This window comes from Chinchilla lanigera, unplaced genomic scaffold (assembly GCF_000276665.1).
Source record: "Chinchilla lanigera isolate Chin_1 unplaced genomic scaffold, ChiLan1.0 scaffold00065, whole genome shotgun sequence".
In the NCBI taxonomy this organism is placed as follows: Eukaryota; Metazoa; Chordata; class Mammalia; order Rodentia; family Chinchillidae; genus Chinchilla; species Chinchilla lanigera.
In genome coordinates, this window is record NW_004955466.1 from 9,672,035 (window position 1) to 9,695,085 (window position 23,051).

Below are 23,051 nucleotides of genomic sequence, written 5' to 3' on the forward strand. Positions count from 1 at the left end.
AAAAAAAAAAAAAAAAAAAAAAAAAAAAAAAAAAAAGACAGTTATACAGCTAGTTTCTCTTAGTTCCTTGAAAAGAATGTTCTGTGCTAATATTGTTTAGACAAGATATCACGCTGTATTTTGTACTGTGATTGACTATGAAGACAACAATATGCAATGTATCAACTATTGTTACTGTCCTAGGAACCTGTTTCAAAACTCAGTTTCATTATTTACCTTTTAAAAAATCATTTTCCATGACTACATAATAATATAATTGTGGATTATTATAATTATTTAAACATACAAGGGACCTTTCTCTTTCTAACTGTTAGCAACCCTGCAGCAAATGCCAGTGAGAATGACACTTTTATGGCAATTTAGAAATCTTTATGGAAAAGATATTTAAAAATGAAAATTCTAGTGCTGGGAATTTCTGTATTGTTTTGTTTTTGTTTGTTTTTTGAGACAAGGTTTTGCTATGTGGTTTAGGCTTATTTTGAACTCACTACATATTCCAGGCTGGCATCCTTCTGCCTCAGCCTTCTCAGGGCTGGGATTACAGGTGTGTGCCATCACATCTAAGGATTTTTGTATTGCTAAGAGTTTTAAAAATACTGCCACATAGCTTTCAAGGAAATTTGTATGAATATTTTCTTCTAACAACAGAAAATGAGAATACTCATTTCCTCAAATATTCACCGATCCACCTGTTTTACTTGAATTTATCTTGTTTATTACCAGTGAAGTTGAACACCTTTCCATATGTTTTTCTTAGTCATTTAACATTTTTTGCTTGTTGTATGTCTTGTCTTTTGCTATTTATTCATATATTTGTCTTCCTTATTTGTAATTTCTGACTTTAAATTGTTACTTATAGTTATTGCAAATATAATTTGTTTTTAACATATAATTAATTCAGATCCAGAACAATAAAAAGATAAAGAGATCTTTAAGAAGTTACTTTATAATATAGCTTTCAAAATGAAAAATATTATAATATATTAAAAATAAGTGATATTCTTCATAGCTTAATTAAAACAACACTTGAGTTCACCATAGAATTATGCATTCCTTTATAATTCACAGTTTGTATTATTGGAATAGCACTTATTATAGGGCTTTGGATTTGAAGAGGTGAATTCACAGGTCATCAAAAGCGAAAAAAATTCTGTAAAGCAAAGAGTGACTGACTTTTCATTCTCCTAAGTAAGCATAGAGAAGTTAAAAAAAAAAAAACAAAAGCTTTGATTTACTATCACTGTCATTTCTTCAACAAAAGGCTATTTCCCAGTAAAGTATGAAAGGCATAAGTTTAAAGTAGTCTTTCAAATAAAATCAATTTCTTTTGGTAACACTTTACTGCATGGCTCTTCTTTTCCCGGTCTGCATGACTGACTGTTGGAAATCTGTCGCCCTGTGTGGTCCCTGCCGGCAGACTGGCATTGGGAACCAACACCAGGGAAAGATAACCGGCATCTTCCCTAGAGAACAAGGGTGGGATGTTCATTTGTGGATCCTCAGGAACTCAGTAAATATTCAAAGTAAATGTTCACAGTATTTCCACTTCTGAAGTCAGGTTTCTCTGTTCCAATATTTTTTGTGCATCAGTTTAAAAATCTATCTTAAATTACAGTACAGTTCAATTTATAAATGTTAAGACCCATAATAATGTATTTAAATTTTCTCAGAAATACTAATTCATTCTCTAAATATAAATTAGCTATCTCTAGATGTCAGAAGCACCTTAACAACCGAGTTCTCATTCGATAAAATAAGATGGGGAAATACTGTTCAATAAAACATTAAGGGTATAATCTAATCTAGGGTTGCAATTAGCCATACACATTTGCCACTCTCTAGTCAACTCCAACTGTAGTGGGATTATTTTCAGAGAAAAAAGAATGTTGAAACTTTCTTTTCCTGAGAGTGTAGTTAAGGCAAATAAATGAGAGACATGCCGCTGAGTATATACCTTGTTTACAATGTTAAAATATTCCATCAGAACAATACAGTATGTCTGTTTAGTTTTCCACTATTTGTGAAGCCCAGTCCTTCCTCCATATATCAAAATCTTAGGTTGATTATATATAATATAAGGCCAAGATGATGAACACTGCAGTAATAAAACATTTTCTTTCTCCTATGCAGTAGAACCAAATTAACTCATTTACATAAGAAGCACAAAGATCATAGAAACTGTCCATATCAGATACACACCTAAGAGAAATGTTAGCAAAAGTGAGATCTCCCCAGAAAAAGTACAGACTTAGAAGACAGGAACTCCAAATGCGTGATTTAACTAGAGCATAACATTTTGTATGTGACAGGTAGGAAGTACAAGAGAAAGGGAAGTGAAAACCTGGATAACAAGCAGAAGGGAAGAAGAGACAATGTTAGATGTGAAATGGTAAGACAGAAAATGAAGAAGAGGCCGGGGATATAGCTCAGTGGTACAAGCGCCTGCCTGGAAAGTTTAAGGTCCTGAGTTTGAGTCCTGGTAAAAAAAAAAAAAAGAAGAAGAAACAGCAACTCATAAGAGGGAATAAAAGAATAGTGGGAAAATAAGAGCAAAAAGAAATAGAAATGGCACTTATGAAAGGACACTTTAAAACTAAATCTGAGAAGTTATTTTAATGTATTTAATGTAGCTAGAAATCAGATATGAACACGGGTATATTTTTGGTTCACAAATGAAAAGACCTGCTTCAGAGAAATAACAAAATATAGTGTGCATATGCTTTCTTATTTGGGCTGTATAATTTTGCATATGGTATATATGAAGCCATAATTCTAAAAGTAATTTTTTCATTATTTCATTTTACTTAAAATATTTTCAAAAAACCCAAAACTGTCCTTTCAAAGGAATAGTTTTTTAAAAGTAGCACTTGTTCCACCTTATCTTTTAGTTTTATGATTGTTTTTGCTCTGCCCAGTGTTTTTAAAAAAATATTAAACTTGGCATATTGTTTGACTGTATTCAAGCTACGCAATGTGATTTGGGACACACTGAGTAATGACTACTACAATCTCATTAACACAACCATCGTCACCCATGCTGTATGTCAGATGCCAGGACCAATTCACCTGACAACTGAGATTTTATACCTTTTAGCCACCATCTCTTCCTTTCCTCCAGCTCTTAGGCTATGGGAACCACCATTCTATTCTTTGCTTTCAGAAGTTTGGATTGTTTTAGACTTCCAAAGGACAGTTCTTACCAAGTGATATACATCATCTAAACAAGTCAGTTCATTAAAGCTGATGTTCAGTTTCCGAAGTCCGGTTAATTTGGAGAGATCTCGCAGTTTACTCAAGCTGTTACCATGTAGATTGAGACTCTGAAGTGAAAAAAAAAAATTATATATATATAAATTAAAAAATAAAATAATTACTTTCTACATCTTACCTAAGTGTGAATATCTAACATGTTTAGAACAATTACTTGAGCCAATATGATATATATTAAGAAAGTTATTTTAAATAACATTAAGAAAATGTCAATATAAAAAAACTTCTAATAATGTGTGACATTAAAACAATAAGAATAGTTTATACTATCTTTGCTGGACCTGGTTCTTAAATGTAATTTCCCACTTGGCCTAAGTTTACAAATAATTGGCATGACACTCTTTCTAGATAATAGATGAAATATTAGGATGGCTCTATTTCTCACACTAACCTGTGAACCATGGGAGCCCTTGAGAATTTGGGTGTCTCACAAGAAATCTCACAGGAGAGAGATAGCAAAGCTACACCCTGATTGCAGGAAGTGAATAAGGGCACGAGACCCAGGAAGAAAGGCTGTGAATGGTGAAGTCAGAGGACAGAACATCAGAGGAGGAAGGGGCGAGAGTCGGATACCACACCCATCTATGTCAGAACATGGCCCAGACGTTCCCGTCCACTGCATCCTCGGTTACATGAAAATGAATGTTATCACATTTTTCTATTTAAGGGTGATCCTGGTGCCTACATAGTTTTCTGCCTTCAAATAGCTGTGAATGGTATGGAGTGAAGACTGTATTCAATGATAGTACAGGAAAAAACAATGCCCCAAGAAAATGTGTTAATACAATTGACTATGGTATTTTCAGCAAGTGGGGATTATCATTATAAAATCAGGGGACTATTCTCAGTCATCTTCACTTACCAACGTCATCTTCCACTATGGACATAACTACATTCTGCAAAGGAAGAAACAACTAAATTTCTAGTAGCAAGCAAAATCAGCTAGAATTGTAAAGAAGGGGCAAGTTATGCAGACTAGATATCTTGTAAGTCACATATGAATATCATCCATGGTAAGTTTCTACAGATACTTTACATTTCACATGTCTACAACTGAATTACTCATCTTCCCTTATATGCTTGCTTGGTGGCCTATATTTTTATTCTTGATTAAGAGTTTTATGATCTAGGGCTGGGGATATAGCTCAGTGGCACAGTGCCTGTCCGGCAAGCACAAGGTTGTGAGTTCGATTCCTGGTACCAAAAAAAAAGTTTTATTATCTAACTTGACACATTATTGACCAGCTTTTTTTCCATATGCAGTTGATTATAGAAATGTTTCTCAAACCACCTGCTATATTTCATCACCACTACTGGTCCATTAGTACAGACAATATGATGTCTCCTTTGTATTACCACAATATAGTAATTTTCTACTGGGCTTTCGTACCAACAGTCAGACATTAGTTAAATCCATCCATTAGCTACCAAGGATCTTTAAAAACAGTCTGTTCCTTAAAGAAAGGGCTCTACACTCTAAATACAGCTTCCAAAACCCATCCTAGTGTGGCTGTTATCTTCTCTTCCAGATCAGCTTCCTATGTCTTCCTTTAATTCCAACCTGTATCTTGACCTTCAACTGTCACAATCCTGTTTCCTGCTCACACTGAATTTATCAGTGGTCCTCAAGGACACCAGTATCCTTCAAAATCATGTGCCCAGAGATAGAGTGTTTTCTCTGTCTAAAAGATAAGCAACCAAATTTCTCATATCCTGCAATAATCCACTCAAAACTCACCTCTGTGAAGTGCTCTCAGCAACTCCAAGGTTCCTACCTTTGTTAACAAATCTCCTCCACTGCACTGATGTTGAGGTAGGGAAAATAATGTTTTCACTTTAAAACCCTAATACTTTATTGCCCAAGCCATAGTGAATTCCTAGAAAATTATAAATCAATTCAAAGCCAGACTTATAACTGACAAGTCTAATTTTTACCATTTAATTATGCTATGAAAGAATATAAAATTCTATGTTTTAGATGATGGAGCTTTTATTTCTATTATTTGTTTTTAAGGATATCCTCACAACACTCAGTCTAGTGGGGAAGATAAAAGAAAACACAAGAAACATGCCCTTCATTGCTCTTATAGTAATGGCACGAAGGAAGGAATGCAAAGCCTATAATACCTAACCATTCTTGATGCAGTGCCTAGTATTCTTCCTAAAAACTGTAGAAAATTTGCTGGCTTTTAAGCAACACAGACAAATTTAAGATGAAGAGGCCTCTCTACTCATTTGTTATGGGTGCTGATCAAATTAATGCAAAGTTGGCTTCAGTCACAAGCAGGCCAGTGGATTAGGAAGTCTGGTTGTCCTCTTCTCTTTTTACTTCACAAACCAAAAATAATCAAAAGACCTATTCTCTGTTGCTGAATTTTCATTTAACCCCCCTATACCTATAGGAATACATATGGTAGAAGCTCGATCCAATCAGAACACACACTTTTTAAAAAATGTCATCACTAAAACTTTATTATCACAAATGTATCACTCACATTTTAAGTACTGACATTATAATGCAAAACAGTTTCTTCATACTGTCAGCCAGAAGATTTGTCTTTAATTACTATTCTGTACACTTACAATAAAGAAGCTAACACTACCATCATATTATGAAAACTTCCTCCACTGATAATGACAACTTGGTAAGGTACAGATAAGCCTGGATAAAGTAAACATTAAGAGCCCTTCTTTATCTCCTATACTTAAAAATTTGGTGAATAGTGATGAGTTTCATCAAATCCATCACATAAATTTCTGGAAACTGAATAATTTCAGGACCAGAAAAGCTATTGAGTTCACTTATTTTTTAAAAAAATATTTTTCATTCTTTTTCAGCTTTATACAATCACTTGAGAAAAATGTGTCTTACAGAATGGGTCCAGAAACATGGCAATGGAACAATATCTCTCCAGATAAAGATAATTTCTGCATTTTTATCTGTATCTCAGCTTTGACTGTACACCAGAATTGTGTATGTTGGCCCTAGAAACTGACTTGAAATGTGTATACCTTCCTCTTAATCCTACAAAGAGAGCTTATTATTTAAACAAATTAATTGCTAGTTGGAGAGGCACCTCGAGTGGATATTCATACTTGAAATGTAGCTAAGGCTGAACTGAGTTGTGCTGAATGTAAAATACCCTCCACAATTCAGACTTCATCTGAAACCATCTCAGTAACGGACTTTCATATTAATTACATGGAAAATGACACATTTTAGATACCTGGGTTAAATAAAATCCATTGTTAAGATTGATTTCACCTTTCCACTAGAAAACTTACAATTGTACGTTGATTCTCATTGCATTACTGGAGACCACTGGGTGAGCCTGCATAGAAGGTGAGGACTACCAGATACTTTTAAACTAGAAAGCATGATCCCTGGCATCTGCAGGTAGGTGGCTTAGTATCTTCAGACTTCATATGTGACAATCTAATTCCAAATTCAGGGTTCTTGTCCCTCATTCCTCATCAATACTCACCACAATATGAGTGTAAACATTAGTCTTGGCAAGGGAAAGTATTGTTTTATCATCCAAACTAAGAAGTTTTGGTCGGGGCTTAATCCTGGGCTCCATTCTCATGACTTCATCATCGAATTTCAAATCCTGGGATAAGTATGATCCTTCTGAGTAGTTTTTGCTTTCTTCTACGATGATATTGTTGAATGTAGAAAACAGAGAGTGGGCCTTTACCTGAAAATTTATTTAAAATGTACAAAATTTGGTTGCTGTAGCTCTCATTTTGAAAAAGGAACAGGCTATGTAGAAAAGGTGAAATGACGTTTTTCAGTTATACAGTATAGTAATATCTATGAGGGTCAGAACCATTGAGGAAATCTATGGTTAAGACTGCAGACTAAGTGTAGGTGCACCCTCTCACACCCACCAAAAATTTCTGAAAACTGGCGAGTGAACTTTTAAATGTTCCATAACAAAGGACTAGAGAGAACCAACAAAAGACTAGAAGTCCTGAGACATAAATCAGAAGGGACTGAATTCACATTTAGGAGAAAAAATGTAACCTCTAGCCAAAACATATGCAGAAGAAAGTCATTGGAAGATCAGATTTTAAAACCTGATGTTCAAAGAAGAAGGGTGCTCTACTCATTAGAAAATTAACTAATTACAGTAAGATTGGTGAGAGAATGAGCAAGAGCTATCAGAGCAAACAGAACGGGCTCTAAAAGGAAGTAAAATAGTTCACCAAACAATCTTTTAAGACCTAGGAGAATAAGGTATCTATAATTTTTTAAAAGCTGCTCTAGAAAAGAGTAAACACTTCAATGTTAAAACAAAAACAATCATTAACATAAAGATATATAATAAATGTTGAGAAACCAGATGGCAGCAGATCATATTAGCAATCTGGAAGCTAGTACGTAGCAATCAAAAGAATAACACATTCAATATGTACTGGATGCTGAAATATGTCCAAAACACATTGTTATAAGAAAAAAAATAGAAGCCTTGGAAGTGACTTGCATGAGGTAAAACGGTATGGGCTGTTATGTATGTAAATACACAGAAAAGGGACTAAAGCAAATCCACCTGACGGAGAACAGGGAATGCCTGGGTGAGGGGAGTGGTAGTGGCTCAAAGGGAAGGCAGACTTTCACATTTATGCGGTTGTCTTAAACACAGTTTGAAGCTCTTCGTGTGAAACTACATCATGTGTTACTTCTATAGTACATTTGCAAAATACAAGTATTTCGGTATTATAATGACTTGTTTTGAAAATTAAGTCCTTCACTAACTAGCCATGACATATACACAAATGCACTCAGCCACACACATACAATATACACTTGTACTCATGATGTAAATTTGACATAACATTAGCAGACTTCAAATTACTATTCTGTTCTTATTTAAGGAATTCTTCCTCTTCAATATGTAGAATGATACATACCACTGTAATGTATTCAAATTCAGCGACGTATTCTGGCAAAACAAGGTCATGATCAAAGACAAACCACTTGCACTGCCGAAAGCCACAATCACAATTTCTTTGTCCCACAACAGAACCTAGCGTGAGAACAAAAACAAGTAAAACACTCAAAGGTAATACACCTTTTAACTCTTACCTCTACTATACAACAAGGTATTCTCAATAACTCCCAACAATTATTATTAAGGGCTTTGAAAAAAATCTCCCCACCTTCCAGCTTCTTAATTATATTAACATTTCCCATCATCCTTTCACTACACAGAGTAGAGGGATTCAATTTTATTCATATTCTTTCTCTTTTTATATTTCTTCATGTTACTACTGAATAAATGGCCATATATTTTTGAGGAATGTATTGCTCTAAAACTTTTGTTAAGAATTATGGTTCTTTTGTCTTTTAAGATTAATACATACATTTATGTCACACATGCACGTGTGCATAACCATTCCTCCATACCCCCAGGATCTGCACCCCTGGATTCAACTAACCACAAAATGAAAATATTTTTTAAAAAAGTCTGCAATGAACATATACAGAATTTTTTTATTATTCCCTAAATAATACAATATGACTACTTAAATAGTGTTCACATTGTGTTAGGTATTATGTTACATAGAGATTATATGGAAAGATTGTGTAGGTTATACAGAAGCACTGCATCATTTTATACATGAGACTTGTGCATCCGTCGGTTTTGGTATCTGAGGATGAGCGGCCCTGGTACCAATTCCCCAAAGATCCTGAGGGAGGACTGTGTGTAGGGATATATATGTGTGTATATATATATATAAATAAAGTGTGCAAAAAAAACTATGCACATACAAAAAGAAGTTCATACAGGAATAGAAAAATTATTAGTATCCAGAAACAGACTTTGTGGAGAAGTTTACAAACTCTATTAGGTAGAGGTTAAACTCTATGCTGTAAGCTGTGATCTGCTATACAAATTACAAATGTTTGAGGTTCAGAGAGACTGAAGTGTATTTCCTTTATGAGGAGCATACTTTGTAAATATTTCTGAGGCATGAACACTGAATTAACCATGGGATAGTTGGCTTGATTGACAGATTCCTGTTCACGAGCTTGAACACTCTGACCAAGGAAAACCTTTGCAATGAGGAGGATGCCTAAATATGAAAAAAAAGGAAGAGTATTTAACAATTAGTCACTTTAATAACTTTCCACTGTAAACTTCTCTATTGGCCCCGGACTTGACTTACACTGGGGAAAAGCAGAGACCAGGCTGTGTTGCTTGCCACTGTATGACACACAGCCCCACTACAAACTCCAAATGCTGGGAGGAGGTGCTTAACAAGATTTGCTGAGTAAATGAAATGGCTATGAAAGAGGAGCCCTGTGATTATATTAAGCAAAGCTTTACAGAAAGGAAACAATATAATAATTCAGCCACGTTTTTCTTAAGTTGTTAAAATCAGGGTTTTTTGTTGTTAACTAAAATGTATATAGCTTAAGACACATGTGAGCATTTTTTTGTTTTGTTTTTGTTTTTGTTTTTGTTTTTCTCTGGTACCGGGAACCGAACTCATGACCTTGCGCTTGCCGGGCAGGCGCTTTGCCGCTGAGCTAAATCCCCAGCCCCACATGTGAGTATTTTTCCCCTTTAATTAGTTGATTCTTGGGATTCAACTAAGTACTAAAGATTTCTAAGAATCAATAAATCTGAAAAAACCATTCCTAATCACAACATATGAAACAGTCAAAAGATTGTTTGCTTTTACAATGTATTAGATATAAAACATAAGTTGGAAGAACCTAACTGTTTTTGGAAAACATATTCTATAAGGCTCTAATAGAACATCATGAAGTATTTCTTAAAATGGGAATGGAGAAGAATTTATTTTTTTTAAACTAGCGAATGGTTTTTTCAAGTGAGGCATCCTTAATTCAATAATCATGTGTAATTTTCTTATTATTAACTAAGTGCAAAACACACATACTTTAGTTGAACATGAATCATCTTAGCAGATCTATAGTCTGGAACCAAGAATATCATTCTTACAGAATTAAGTCACTAAATTTCTCGCTGTCTTGGTTCCTTTCCTCTCATTTCTGAGACAAAATACCCAACATCCAGAATTAAGGAAGGAAAGGTTTATTTAGCTCACAGTTTGTGGAGGTTTCAGTCCATACTCAGGTGGCTCCAAGGCAGAGTGGCACATGACACAGGGCAACAGCTTATGGGAATGGAAAACAGCAAAAGCAACAAGAGCAAAAGAAGAGGGGAGCAACCTCTTTCCATCCCTTGTATTGTATATAAGCTATCTGCCCATGCCTATACCACCTCCATGCCCTCCTCTTCACAGGCTCAGGACTGAATATAAAGTAAGGACCCTGGCTCCCTGCTGAGTCACATAGTTAACCCTTTAAACTTCTCAAGTTGACACAATGAACAACATTCTAGAGCAGCAAGGGCATGTCCTTTTCACTCCACAATGTAGAACTGTTGAATTACTTAGTTAAGCTTCTAGACTCAAGTTGGCACAATATATCAACCAGAATACTATCAAATATTTAGTAGGCAAGAGGTTGGGAGCTAAGCATCTCTGAGCTGATTTATTCTCCTTATTATGTATTCTTTGGTACTATGCCTCAAAGCTTCATAACTACATTCATTTATATGATTACTAAGATTTGTAAACACTAAAAAGGAGAAAATGTTTAGTTTTCAGACTGTATCTCTAGCACCTACCAGTTAATAACAGTGGAAGAGGAGGAGGCAAGAGAGGACACGATGAGCTGATCTTTTTCCCCAATCTGTGGGTAAACGCTTTGAAAGTACTTGCAAATTGCTCCCTTTACTTATATAGATATATATATCTATGTATATAGATATGTAAAAATATATATAGAGAGTGCAAATAATTTTAAATAGCACAAGCTTTTCTTCTATAAAGCAACTTATAAAGCAATCCATGGACTTTACAGTTTGTCTCTAGCTCATTTTAAATTATAACACAATTTTCTTACCATGTTTTATTATGATTATTCAAGATAAGAAAAGTCCTACCATCTAGAATACTTTATGAGATTATCACAGATATGGGCCTTCTACTCTTTTCTCCTTCTTTGGAGTTTGGTTGTGTGTAACATATATATGTCTGTACTCATATTCATACAAATACATATGTATGTTGTATTTATTTTTATGACAACATAATAAAAGGAGGCTGTGAAAAGCATAGGTTGTATTAAATGTCTGAATAATAAATGAGTCTATTTCTGTTAATGCTGATCAAGAATGTCACACATAAGTATTTGTTGACAATGTAGCTAAATGAATAAAATCATTCATTATTACATTAATAAGTATGAAATAAAATGGTATGAAAAAAACCTTCTGGGTTGGTAAAACCAAGTACCAAAAATGATATGAAAATACTAAATGAATTTGAAGACTTAAAAGTTCAAAAACACTCTAAACTTGTATTACCATGTCTGAAGAGCTCATGGTCAAGAGAGCTTTTCGTCTCAGTCTTGTGTTTTTGCTGTAGAAACTCAATTCGGGGACACTCACACATGCTTAGGCTGTTAGCAAGGATAACGGCTTCTTTTCTGAGAGGCAGCTGCAAAGAATAAACACCTGGGTATTTTTTTTTTTTACAAAACTAACAATACTTTGATTTCAGTGTAGATGGTTTATTACTTTATGTGTATGTGTCTGAGCGAAGAAATGTGTAGGCCAGACTCCCTGAAAAGTAGATACCCTCCAGGTGTGACTTTATTCTGCAAAGCCATTTAAATATTTTAAATTCATATGCAAATAGGTTTATAAAAAAAGTGCTGTAGAACAAAATCTGCTCCTGGAAAAGCAGCCAAAGTCAAGGCTGGCCACACCGTGGGCATGGGCAGTAGCTTTCAGTGTGCACGCCTCTAGCAGTCTTGTTAAACCCAAAAAGAAAATCCTGTGGCAATGACATGGCACATCAGTGAAGGTTCTTATTTGTGATGTTTTGGTCTCGTCATCCACATTGTTTCCCAGAAACAAAGTATTTCTTAATGTGCCAATGCCTGAAAACTTCATTTTGCATTGTGACTGCCTTTACTTCTCAGAAGTGTGCATCAGTAATATCTGCATTATCTGATATGCAAGCAGCTCTAAAAAGAAAAAAAGTACTAATTTTAGAAAGAAAACTAGACACTACCTGACCTCCAAGAACAGAACTAGGAATTACCAAAGTCATGACAGAAATACAGATCATTGGTCCTTGTCACAATCAGTTTTAAATTTATCACTTGTTTCATATTAATAGCCACATTATTTAGAATTATAACCTTTTTGAAATGCTAACTGTACTTTTTCTTGTTGAAATATGTTATCAGAAGAATTTTTAAAAATCAGTAATGAGGGTTAGGGTTAGGGTTCGGGTTTGGGTTCGGGTTCGGGTTCGGGTTCGGGTTCGGGTTCGGGTTAGGGTAGCATGCTACACCCAGGACTGGGAAAGGCTTGGGAGGAGGGCCACAAGTCTAAGTCTAGGCTGGGCCTTCTGTCTCAAACACACACACTTAAAAGACACTTTGAAATGTGGCTCAGTGCACATTTCCTGGGTTCAATCCCAAGTCCTGCAAATATGAAAAAGTGGCTCACGTGACCACAGTTCCCACATTCTGTTAAGTAAATCTCAGAGTGCCAGTGATCATCACTATCTGTTAACTACGACCTATGCACATGGCCCTGTGAGGGTAGGCCATGACCTTGGTCTTCAGATGACAGAGGGGAAAACAGGAACTATACCTAAGAATTAAAAATAAAAAGCATCGCCAGATGTGTTAAAGAAGAAATCCTTTTGAACTAAAGTGATTAGGAAATAATTTGAAGAGCGAATAAGATCATGACTAGGCCTCAAAAAGTGGAGTAATGAAAAAGTCAGAAATTAAACAGAAACTATTTTTAAGAAGAGAAAAATATATGAAGGTATAGAAACAGATCCTATGGCCATCTATCCATTTATTTGCCTGATTTCTCCTAAGAATCTTTCTATAAACAAAGTCCTTGCCCTGAAAGATTAGTAGAGAAATGCACACAGATGACAGCATTTCAGTAATCAAGGTGCTACAATAACAACTCTCAATTAATTGCCATTTAATAGACTAATGCTTGGCAAATTGCAATATTATCCAGTAACCTACTGTTCTCTGTCAACCTTCTCTCTATAACCCACCATTCAAGGATAGGATGGAACTTTTTGAAACAGTGATGTACTTCTGTCCAGTCGTGCTATAGGATTACCAAGTGTCAGTTTTGTTCTTGAATTTGTTTATGCCAATTGTAATTGCTATTGAAATGATGCATATTATGTAAAGCAATGGAATGGAAGGAAAGTTGTTTCTCTGAGAACTAAGTAGAAAATTTAGTGAAATTTAATAGTGGTTGTTTGCCAAAATATGTCTGGGTGAGGCAAATGCCAAAGTTTTGTGGTGGCACATGGGACTCACACAAATTAGATGGATTTTTGCACTCTAGTTGCTTTGCCAGAATCTAAGCACATGCTCAACTTTAAGGAAACCGAAACTAATATGAAACATGATTCTAGCTGATGTGAGCTAGACTAGGGACAGTTCCAGTTTCATAGACAAGGGCTTTGGCCTACACACAAGACTGAGAAATGAATGTACATTTGTTTTAAATTGATTATAGAATTTTTAAGTAAATAATTTGTTAACGGTTCTTCATTTTAATTGGCTTTAAAAAAAAAATCTACAAACAAGCAAAGAGGGCTCCACCATTTGAGAATTCAGAAAAGGCTTCACAGAGGAAAGCATCCTTGAACCAAACCTTGAAGGATAAGTAAGTTTACCATAGGGAAAGGGGTAGAAATAGCATTTTGTCAGAGGTAAACATGGCAGTAAACTGTGTTTAAGAGAATTACAAGCACAGCACAAGCTTTCTTTGGGAGACCTGGTATATGTGGAAATAGGAAGTAAAGTTGAAGGTAGTTTTTTTTCTCTACTGTAGCCAGCCCACTGCCTACCTATCCCAAACCTCTTATCAAAACTACTCACACAGCTATCAACTGCACCTGAGCCTGTTATGGCTCATATCTAGATGTCCCCCCACAGCGCATGTGCTCACAGGCGGGGCTTGGGGTGATTGGTTTGTGGGGCTGCGACGCTCCTCACTGAATTAGCCCGCTGATGAGTTTAAGGCTGATTTGCTGTTGGGAGGTGGGATCTGGTCAGAAGTGGGTCACTGGGGGCATGGCCTGGAAGTTCACCTCTTCCCTGCTCTTTCCTTTATTCCCTCTGCTGCCCTGCTGTGTCATGAGCTGCTTGTTCTCTCTGCTGTGCCACCCTGCCCTGGAGCCACCTGCCTATAGACTAAAATGAGTGGAAGTAAACTTTTCTCCATTAAGTTATGGGCAGCAGGTACTGTGTCTCAGTGATGAAAGTAACTAAGACAGAGCCCATCTCTTAATACAGAAATACCTATCCACACTTGCCAGTGCTGGTCATAGCGTAGAGACCCGGCTCATCCGATATTCTTATACAGGGATGACTTCCCCACTTCTAGGATCTTCACAATGAGAGTAACTGATAGTATTTGGGAAAAGGCAGAGCAGTTAACTTTAATCTTGTGGGATTCTCAGGTTTAGAGGCAAAATGAGGAACAAAAAGGAAACAATGATAGGACAATTAGAAAACAGGAAGACAGCAAGAGTGTAACATTGTGGATTTCAAAGGAGAATTTTAAAAAGGAGAGAGACTAATAAATAGTTTCAAATATTTCAGACAACAATGGTAAAATACTGCATCAAAAACTTTTTATGTAGCAGGCACTCCTGAAAGAACTTTTTGGTAATTTTTAAAAATACATTTTATTTGATCCAGTATATCCAAAGTACTATTTCAACATGTAGTCAATATAAGAAGTTATAGTCCTTCTTGCATACTAGGCTTTACCCGCTGTGTATTTTAAGCAGGCACACTCACTTTGGACTAGCCATGGTTATCCTAGAGGACAAAACAACACTGAAAGCTATTAGGAGAATTAAAGGAGAAAATCCATGTCTCTTAGAAGATGCAGAAGATAAAGCATTTGGCACAGTACTGCTGGGTAGAGAAAAAACAAAGTGTCAGCCCCTTCCTCAGCCCACTTTCGATATCCACGATGGTTCGCAGTTCCCTGAATTGAAAGGAGGCCTTATTCTATGTGACGTTTTATGCTACCTTGTTTGTTTCACTGTCTTTGAATCCTTTTTCAAGTATCTGCAGCAGATGCTTTTTCTTCACTGTAACTTCAGGATCAAAAACATAAAAAAGGCAGTCCAGCTTCTTGCGATAGCTCCTTAATAATTAGAAGAAAAAACACTGAGAAGTGATTTTACAAAAGCTCAGTTACAGATAAAATAATTATGTGCCCTCCTGGGGACATTTCTGTTTATACTGGATGTTCCCTCATTTTTAATACCTTTACCATCCACCCCAACTCTAAAAAGGACCAAGGCAGACAGATAAATAATGAGGTCACCTAGCTCGGGTGTATTGTCAACACTGTTAACTTTTAAAATAGACCTTTTTTTTTTTTTTAATAAAGCAAAGCCAGATTTTTATAAAATTGGTCATTATGGAATTCAGCTTCTTACTCTGAATCATGTATATCTTCATTGTCCAAAAACTTTTGAAATTTTTCCTCAAATTTTAGTCTCAGAATACGATTGTTAACTTTAATGACACGTTTTACTTTGATTCCTGTAATACCATATGTTCTGAAGTCCCATGTACAGAAACGTGATAGAATTAATTCATAACAGGAATTATACCTATGAGGAAATACAAAATACACACAAAGAAAATAACAGATTTTCCTTCATATGTTTAAGAACACAAAGTTACCTATGGTAAAAATTATAGCTCACAGTTTGTGGTTTTGGCTGAAGATACATAGTCATACGGCAGCTCTGCTTTGGTTCATACCATGCGTACTTATTCAATAATAAAAGATGCTAAATTTTGAAATACAGTGAAAAGTAGGTCTTTTATTAATTATTCTATGTTTTTTCTGACTAAGAGGCTGAGTTGTTTGACCAGTCTTCCCTTCTTAAAATACTTTCCTTCACTAGCTTCAGTAAAACTGCACATTCCTGCCTTCCTCCTGGCTGGCTGCGCCTTCCTGGCTTTCTCGACTGGTTCCTGAGTGACAGACTTCTAATCTGGGTTTCCCCAGGGAGCAGCTTTTGGCTGTCTTCTTGCTGTAAACACTCTGCCTAGGTGACTTCATCTGGTCCTCGGTTTTACATATATTTTTCATAACTTACAGCATTTTATTTCTAGCCTTTAACTCTACCCAATGTACCTGTATATATCAAGGCTGGCCTATCTAACTACATACTTGATGTGGCTATCTGTGTAAGTAACAGCTCTGTAACTGACCTCAAACTTGCTCCTCCTGGGAGTTTTCCATCCCAGGACTGTATATAGCACATCCTCTAACTTGTAGCATATGTTAAAACCTCAGAGATAACCACCTTCTCTCTTGCTCGCTGATGTCCATCCTCATTGAGCCTCTTTGGTGCTAACACATTTTGGTCTAAATACATCCAGGATATGATGACATCTCCTCACCACCACTGCCATCCTAGTCCAAATAATCATCATCTCTCAGTTGACTACTGTTATAACTTCCTAACTAAGGATTCAGAAGTGAAAGAGACACTGGCTTTGCTCTCAGGAATCTACGTTCCAGGAAGACTAGGTAGAACATAAAGAAAATAATTCCTAAATACAGCAACTATTGAAAGATCTGCCTAACTTAAATGGGTGAATCAATATTTTTTAAATGACCAAAGCACATCAAGTTTCACGTGAAATATTTTAATGTAAAAGTATAAAAAGATGTGGTTTCAGATTTCAAAATGGAATGAACCTTCAAAATTTAAACATCCACTGGTCAAGTTTTGATGCATCAAAACATAACATACCACAATATATTACACAAGTGCATATAAGAATGTATCCGTCTTCTGTTCAGCCAAATATTAAAATATTCTGCAAAAAAACATTGAAATAATAGTACTCTTCCCAGTAGAGTTTTTTTTGGAAAACAGTTACATTTCATAAAAGTGTTATTTATGTTTTTAAAAAAAGGTAGGATCTTGGAGAAGATGTCAGAAGAGATACTTGTTCTGAGAACAAAAGGAGGAAGGGTGCGAGCTCAAGAACAGTAGGTATTGAAAGAGCCGCTGACTTTCTGCTGCCCTCACGTGGCCATTCTCGTAGAATTACACTCTTGTTTTAAAAGTACAGAATCTAGATTGAGATTTTAAAAACAGAACATTCTGACGGAAAGTACGTGACATGGAAGTGTACATGGGTCACATTTACCTTTATGGACATGTCCAGGCCCTCACATTCAAAATCTAGCAGGGCCTGAACATGAGTGCGAGCAGAGATCACACAGTGAGCTTCCCATCGAGCCCAATACCTGAGCATCTAAACTGCCCAAACCAATCCCAGGGGAGCTTACAACCACTAGCAGAGAGAGAAATGAATGAAACAGTGTTACAGTCCGGCATGCTGTCTGCTAACCAGCTCAGAGATCTCACAAAAGAAGCCACATTACCGTCTACCGTGGAAAATCTGTGCCTAGAAAAGGATCATTTTCTGGATCTATAGCAGCCACATCTTACCTAAATAAGTCTAGGGACCACTGAAGCTGTCCACATCAGGCTTCCTCCACTCTAATAGGGACCCATGCCATAGGCATTTTAGGTGAAGTTTTTGTTAGTTAGTGGGCATCTTAGTAGGGCTGGAGTGTCCTCATGAATTGGCAGAAATTCTGAGTGGACAATACTTGGTTTCCAGTCTGGGCATAAGTAGCTGCATGAAAGAGCTTTCTTTCTCTGCCAGAAATTCAGCAGCTGAGCAATGATAAAGCGAGGGTGAGGACACAAAGGCATTCTGAGTGCAGAAAGCAGAACGAACAAAGCCACTCAAGTGGTAAGTATCACCTGTGCCCTGGGAACGGGGAGGCATGCAGCTCAGCTGACTGTCAAAGGTTTTAAAACCGAGTGATGACAGTCAGAGACACTGAATTCTCCTCTGAAGGTGAAGGGCCTACATGTAATTTGGAAGGAAACAGACAGCAACTAACCAAAGGTTTTCATTCGGTTTTGTTTTTAACAGAGTGATTTAATAGGAAGCATGCCAGCAAGACCTGTGTGAGAGACCATTTAGGAATGTTTACTGATTAACAGACATTGCATACCCACTTTGCACAGGCATTGCAATAGGTGTTGTGACATGAACTGGCTTTGGCGACTGGCTCTTGGCACCTCAGGGCTGGTTGTGGAGACTGAGGGAGAGAACAGAGTCAAGAATGTCTTTGACGTTTGCTGAGAATGGATAACAAAGAAGACATTGAAATCTAAACAGAACTAAAACCTAAAAATTCAAGGTGAAGTATTTTTGCATGGTCTTATCTAAACCTACTGTCATGGCTGTGTCCAGATGGACCCCCAAAGCCTCATGTAGTCACGGGCTGCTTTCCAGAGGGGTCCAGATCTAGAGTGTGTGGTGTTGGAATCAAGGGTGTGTGATTACTAAATCAGTCCGGCGAGAGCGAGAGCGAATTATATTTATGCAGTCTACATGCCCTAAGGCAAATGTAGCACTCACACCCTCAATCCTAGCCAGAACTGTGCCAAACCAATCAGTGGACTCATGTAGGAATTACACACCCTTAATCTCAGTGTCTTCAGGGGGCCAAAAGCAGAATGTTATGGCTTGTGTCTAGATGTTCCCCCAAAGCCTCACGTGGTCATAGGGTCTTTTTAGAAGAGGCTGAATCTAGTGTGTGCGATTAATGGTCTGTGATTAGTAATCAATCCACTGAGTGGTTTGGCATAGTTATAGCTAGCATTAAGGGTGTGAGTGTTATACCTGTAACAGAGCAGGTAGTCTGCCTAAAATATAAGGGACAGAAAGAGGACTAATTCACTCTTGCCTGCCTGCCTGCCTGCCTGCCTGCCTGCCACAGACTATTTTTCCTCTGTGATGCTCATTTGCCATGCCACCTGTCATGGAGCAGCCAACTACGAACTGAAACCTCTACAAATTATGAGCCAGGTAAACCTGTTTCCCTTTAATTTTGGGTGTCAGGTATTTTGTCTCAGCAATGAAAGAGTAACAAAGACATCTACTGGTAACATTTTGTGGTAGATTATTTTTCTCATCTTACAGATTGTTATGGTTTGTGTCCAGATCCTCATGCAGTCGTAAGTGAGGCTTTTTGGAGGTGGCTGGATCAAGGGTGTGTGATGGTGGGATTAAGGATGTGATGCTGGGATTAATGGTGCTATGCTAGGACTAAAGATACCCCACCTTTGCTGTGAGTGCTACCTACCCTAAAAGCAGGTAGCCTGGATACAATATAAGGGACAGAAAAAGGGTTGTTGCCATGGCTTGCAGCTTGCTGCTTTGCTGCCTCCTGCCTTCCCACCATGAACTATTTCTCTTCTGTGATGCCCCTCTCCCATGCCACCCTGCCTTGGAGCCAGCCAACTATGGGCTGAGAGCTACAATAAAGTTTTCCCCCTTTAACTTTGGGTGTCAGGTATTTTGCCTCAGCAATGGCAAAAATAAATAAAATACAGTTTAGATGGACAACACAGTGGTTTCAAGACTACACAGTTTGAACCTAGGTCTTCTGTCTCTCATTCTTTTTGTATTCTATTACTGCACTGTTGATTCCCTTTTGAATGTGTTGAGTTTGCTTTGCCAGTTGGACATCCAGGTAGAAATGTCCAACAGACAAGAATTTAGGGCTGGAGTCCAGGAGAAAGGTTGTAACTATTGGTAATATTAAAGTACAGGAAAGGAGACTAACAAAGAAAGTCACAAAAAATAGAAAAATTCTAACTACTAGAATCAAGAGAGATGGAATTACAAGGAAGGAATGGTTGACAGTATCAAATGCTTTATGGTCAGGAGGGTGGGGGCCCCTCAACTTCCCTGAGTGCCCTCACCTAGTGCAATCTGAATTCATAAGCATTCACACTGATGTTTATCATGGATTAAGATGCCTACAGACTTTTGTTAATATACAATTAATGTGTTTAACAATGTAGAATGCACATGCTTTTAAATGGTTGGAACAATTTATTAAAATGTACTTCATAATACTAGACAAAGGCTTACTAAATTCTGTTAACTAACATGCTGACTTAAACCAATGTTTTATTGTACAAAACAATAAGTTTTTGCTGCTACAGCTACTAGAAAGAGTACAGTATGAAATTTTTACTTATAGTTAGATTTTATTTATTTATTAATTTATTTGAGACAGAGTCTCACCATGGTGTTCAGGCTGGCCTTGAACTCCCTATGGAGCCCTGCCTGGCCTCGAACTTGAAGTAATCTCCTTCCTCAGCCTTCTGAGGGCTGGGGTTACAGGCCTGTGCCACCATGCATGGCCTATAGGTAGATTAATTACTGAAAGTATATACATAAAAGTGAAATTGTTACATGAGTACTTGTAAAGGTACATGGAAACTTCAATTAGTAATTTATATACTGGGCTATGATTCCAGCCCTGTGCTAGATTTTATGATTTATAAGCCACATGAAACGTCATATCCTCCCTAAGGAGCTTACAGAATCACTTATATATTCTTTTGTGGTGCTTTAAAGTTCCATGTTAAATTATAAATGCACTGTGTTTATAACCCGGTTGAAAGCTCCGTAAGCAGAAAAAGAGCATCTTCCTCACTTGTGAAAGCCGTCTGATGTCGATGGGTAACTCACTCGGAAACACCTAGGTAAATCCGTAATGATAAAGCTGCAGAGGGGGCAGCCTCTAAAATAATGATAGTTTAGAACTGAAAAACCTAATAATCATTTCATAAAAGAAATTACAATGTGTTCAATATTATAAAATTAGAAAACCTTGTTTTTTCTTAAAGTAATAAAGGCTATTTTACTTTTCTACTTGAAAACCTTTCTATTTGAGTCCTAATTCTACTCAAGTAATTTTAATAATATGCCAAATCCTTGGCCTTAGAAATATTAATAAAGAAGAAGCTAATGTTAAATAAAACAACCAGAAGTGCAGCAGATAGCAGTTTAAAGTACTTTGGTTGTTATTTCTTAACACACATAAAAGATCAGCTCTTTGGTGGCCAAACTTGTAATATGTTTAAAGTAAAAAAGAGTCCTTGATATGCTGCCAACACACGTTTATCTCCTTAAAAATGCATCAAGGTTACTCTTATCAAAACCAAATAAGCAATTATTAATGCTTGTCAAATCCATCAAAGCAATCTAATTTAGTATTAGGTTGATACACTTATCTAAATGCCTTTTTAGTAATTTCATTTTCAAATATTTTTTCACTAACATTTTTTAAGAGCTTACTTTGGGATAAATTAAAAAAGAAACAAATAATAATGAACAATTCTGTTCAAGTCAAATGAATATAAATGAAAGGCTGAAACGTTATGTGTGTGTCCCGTGAGAGACACCGTTCAGTTCTGCACTTGAAAAATTGGCCTTTACTTGCTTATGTGGGAACTGATATGAGCACTGTTTATATTCTCGTATATAAAAATCAAGTAGCAAACAGTGTAAACTGCTGGGTGAATGGGTACAATGATACAAAGGAAAATTTTTACAAGTCTCTTTCTCCCTTGGGAAGTGTGCCCCAAGACCTCTGAGAAGCTTTTACTCACTCAACAGTAAGAAGCTACCTCTAAAGGAAATCTGGGGGCGTGGTTTAAAGTTACCTCTAACAATCTTATTTTTTTTTCTAAAAAGTTAATGCAAAGTTTGCATTCCGCTCCTCAATAATCAGCATTTATACTGTGGCTAACGCAGTAAAGCTGTGCTCCATGCCAAGCACAACACGCCAGGTCCACTTGCAGCTCCACGGGTCTCCTGGTGACCTCAGAATACCTAGGTGCCCATTGTGGCTCTCAGGTGATCACTGGCTGTGCCACAGGCTCCCCAATTTTGAGAAAATGACTTCGGAAATGTGAAAGTCATAAATAATAATATCTTTCATCAAGACTTTCTTTTTAAGGATTTGGATTATGCCCTGAAGTCAGGCAAAACACCCATCTCCTATTTCTCCCGATAGGCGGGTCTTGGCTGGAAGGCATGGATCCTGTTTTCTGCTTGTTTCTCACGGTTCTCTCCATTTTTGTCTATACAGGCTGCTGGCCCCAAAGCTTGGTTTAGGCATTCATGTCATTCTAATGTTCAGTGCTCGTGTGCACCCTGAGCAAAGCCAGTTTTAAATCGCAAGCTCCACTTTGGCCACACGCCTACGTGGTACTTGCTAAAAACTTCCTTCCATGTTAGCAGTGTCAGTTGTGCTTTGGTATTCCTGCTGTGTTTTAGCTTCTCAGCCAATATTCAGAATCCAGGGCTTCATCCAGCACAGAAACAAACAGAAGAAACATACGGAAAACTAATACTTTACTATAAACTATTTCTTTCTGATACTCTGTTCTTTAGGTGTTATGGTTGAAACATTGTGTCAACTTGGGGAGTCTAGAGGTTTGGCTAAGTGACTCAGCAGGAAGCCAGGATGTTTACTTTGTATACATCCTGAGCCTGTGGAAGAGGAGGGCATGGAGATTATGTGAGAGCTACATGCCCCTTAGGTGGGGATGGCCCGTTTACAAAGTAAGGCAGGGAAAGAGGCTGCTTGCCGCCATTCCTCCGGTTTGCTCTGGCTGTTTGCTGTTTGGCTGCCATTCCCCCCTTTGCTCTTGTTGCTTTGCTATCTTCTGCCTCGGAGCCAACCAAGTATGGACTGAAACCTCCACAAACTGTGAGCCAAATAAACCTTTCCTTCCTTCATTTTGGGTGT

The 23,051-nt window shown here is 37.0% G+C and overlaps 1 protein-coding gene across 1 annotated transcript in view; it reads right to left on the reverse strand.

Moving 5' to 3' along the window:
- The window catches only part of LOC102021746 (leucine-rich repeat-containing protein 9), a 96,958-nt gene that overhangs the window by 47,749 nt on the left and 26,158 nt on the right, over nt 1-23,051 (reverse strand). The window contains exons 11-17 of the mRNA XM_013522015.1: nt 15,826-16,002; nt 15,410-15,527; nt 11,676-11,808; nt 9,229-9,351; nt 8,185-8,300; nt 6,756-6,968; nt 3,201-3,320 (exon numbers count right to left, since the gene is read on the reverse strand). Coding sequence (XP_013377469.1) covers nt 3,201-3,320; nt 6,756-6,968; nt 8,185-8,300; nt 9,229-9,351; nt 11,676-11,808; nt 15,410-15,527; nt 15,826-16,002 — 1,000 coding nt within the window. The remainder of the gene's footprint in view (nt 1-3,200; nt 3,321-6,755; nt 6,969-8,184; nt 8,301-9,228; nt 9,352-11,675; nt 11,809-15,409; nt 15,528-15,825; nt 16,003-23,051) is intronic.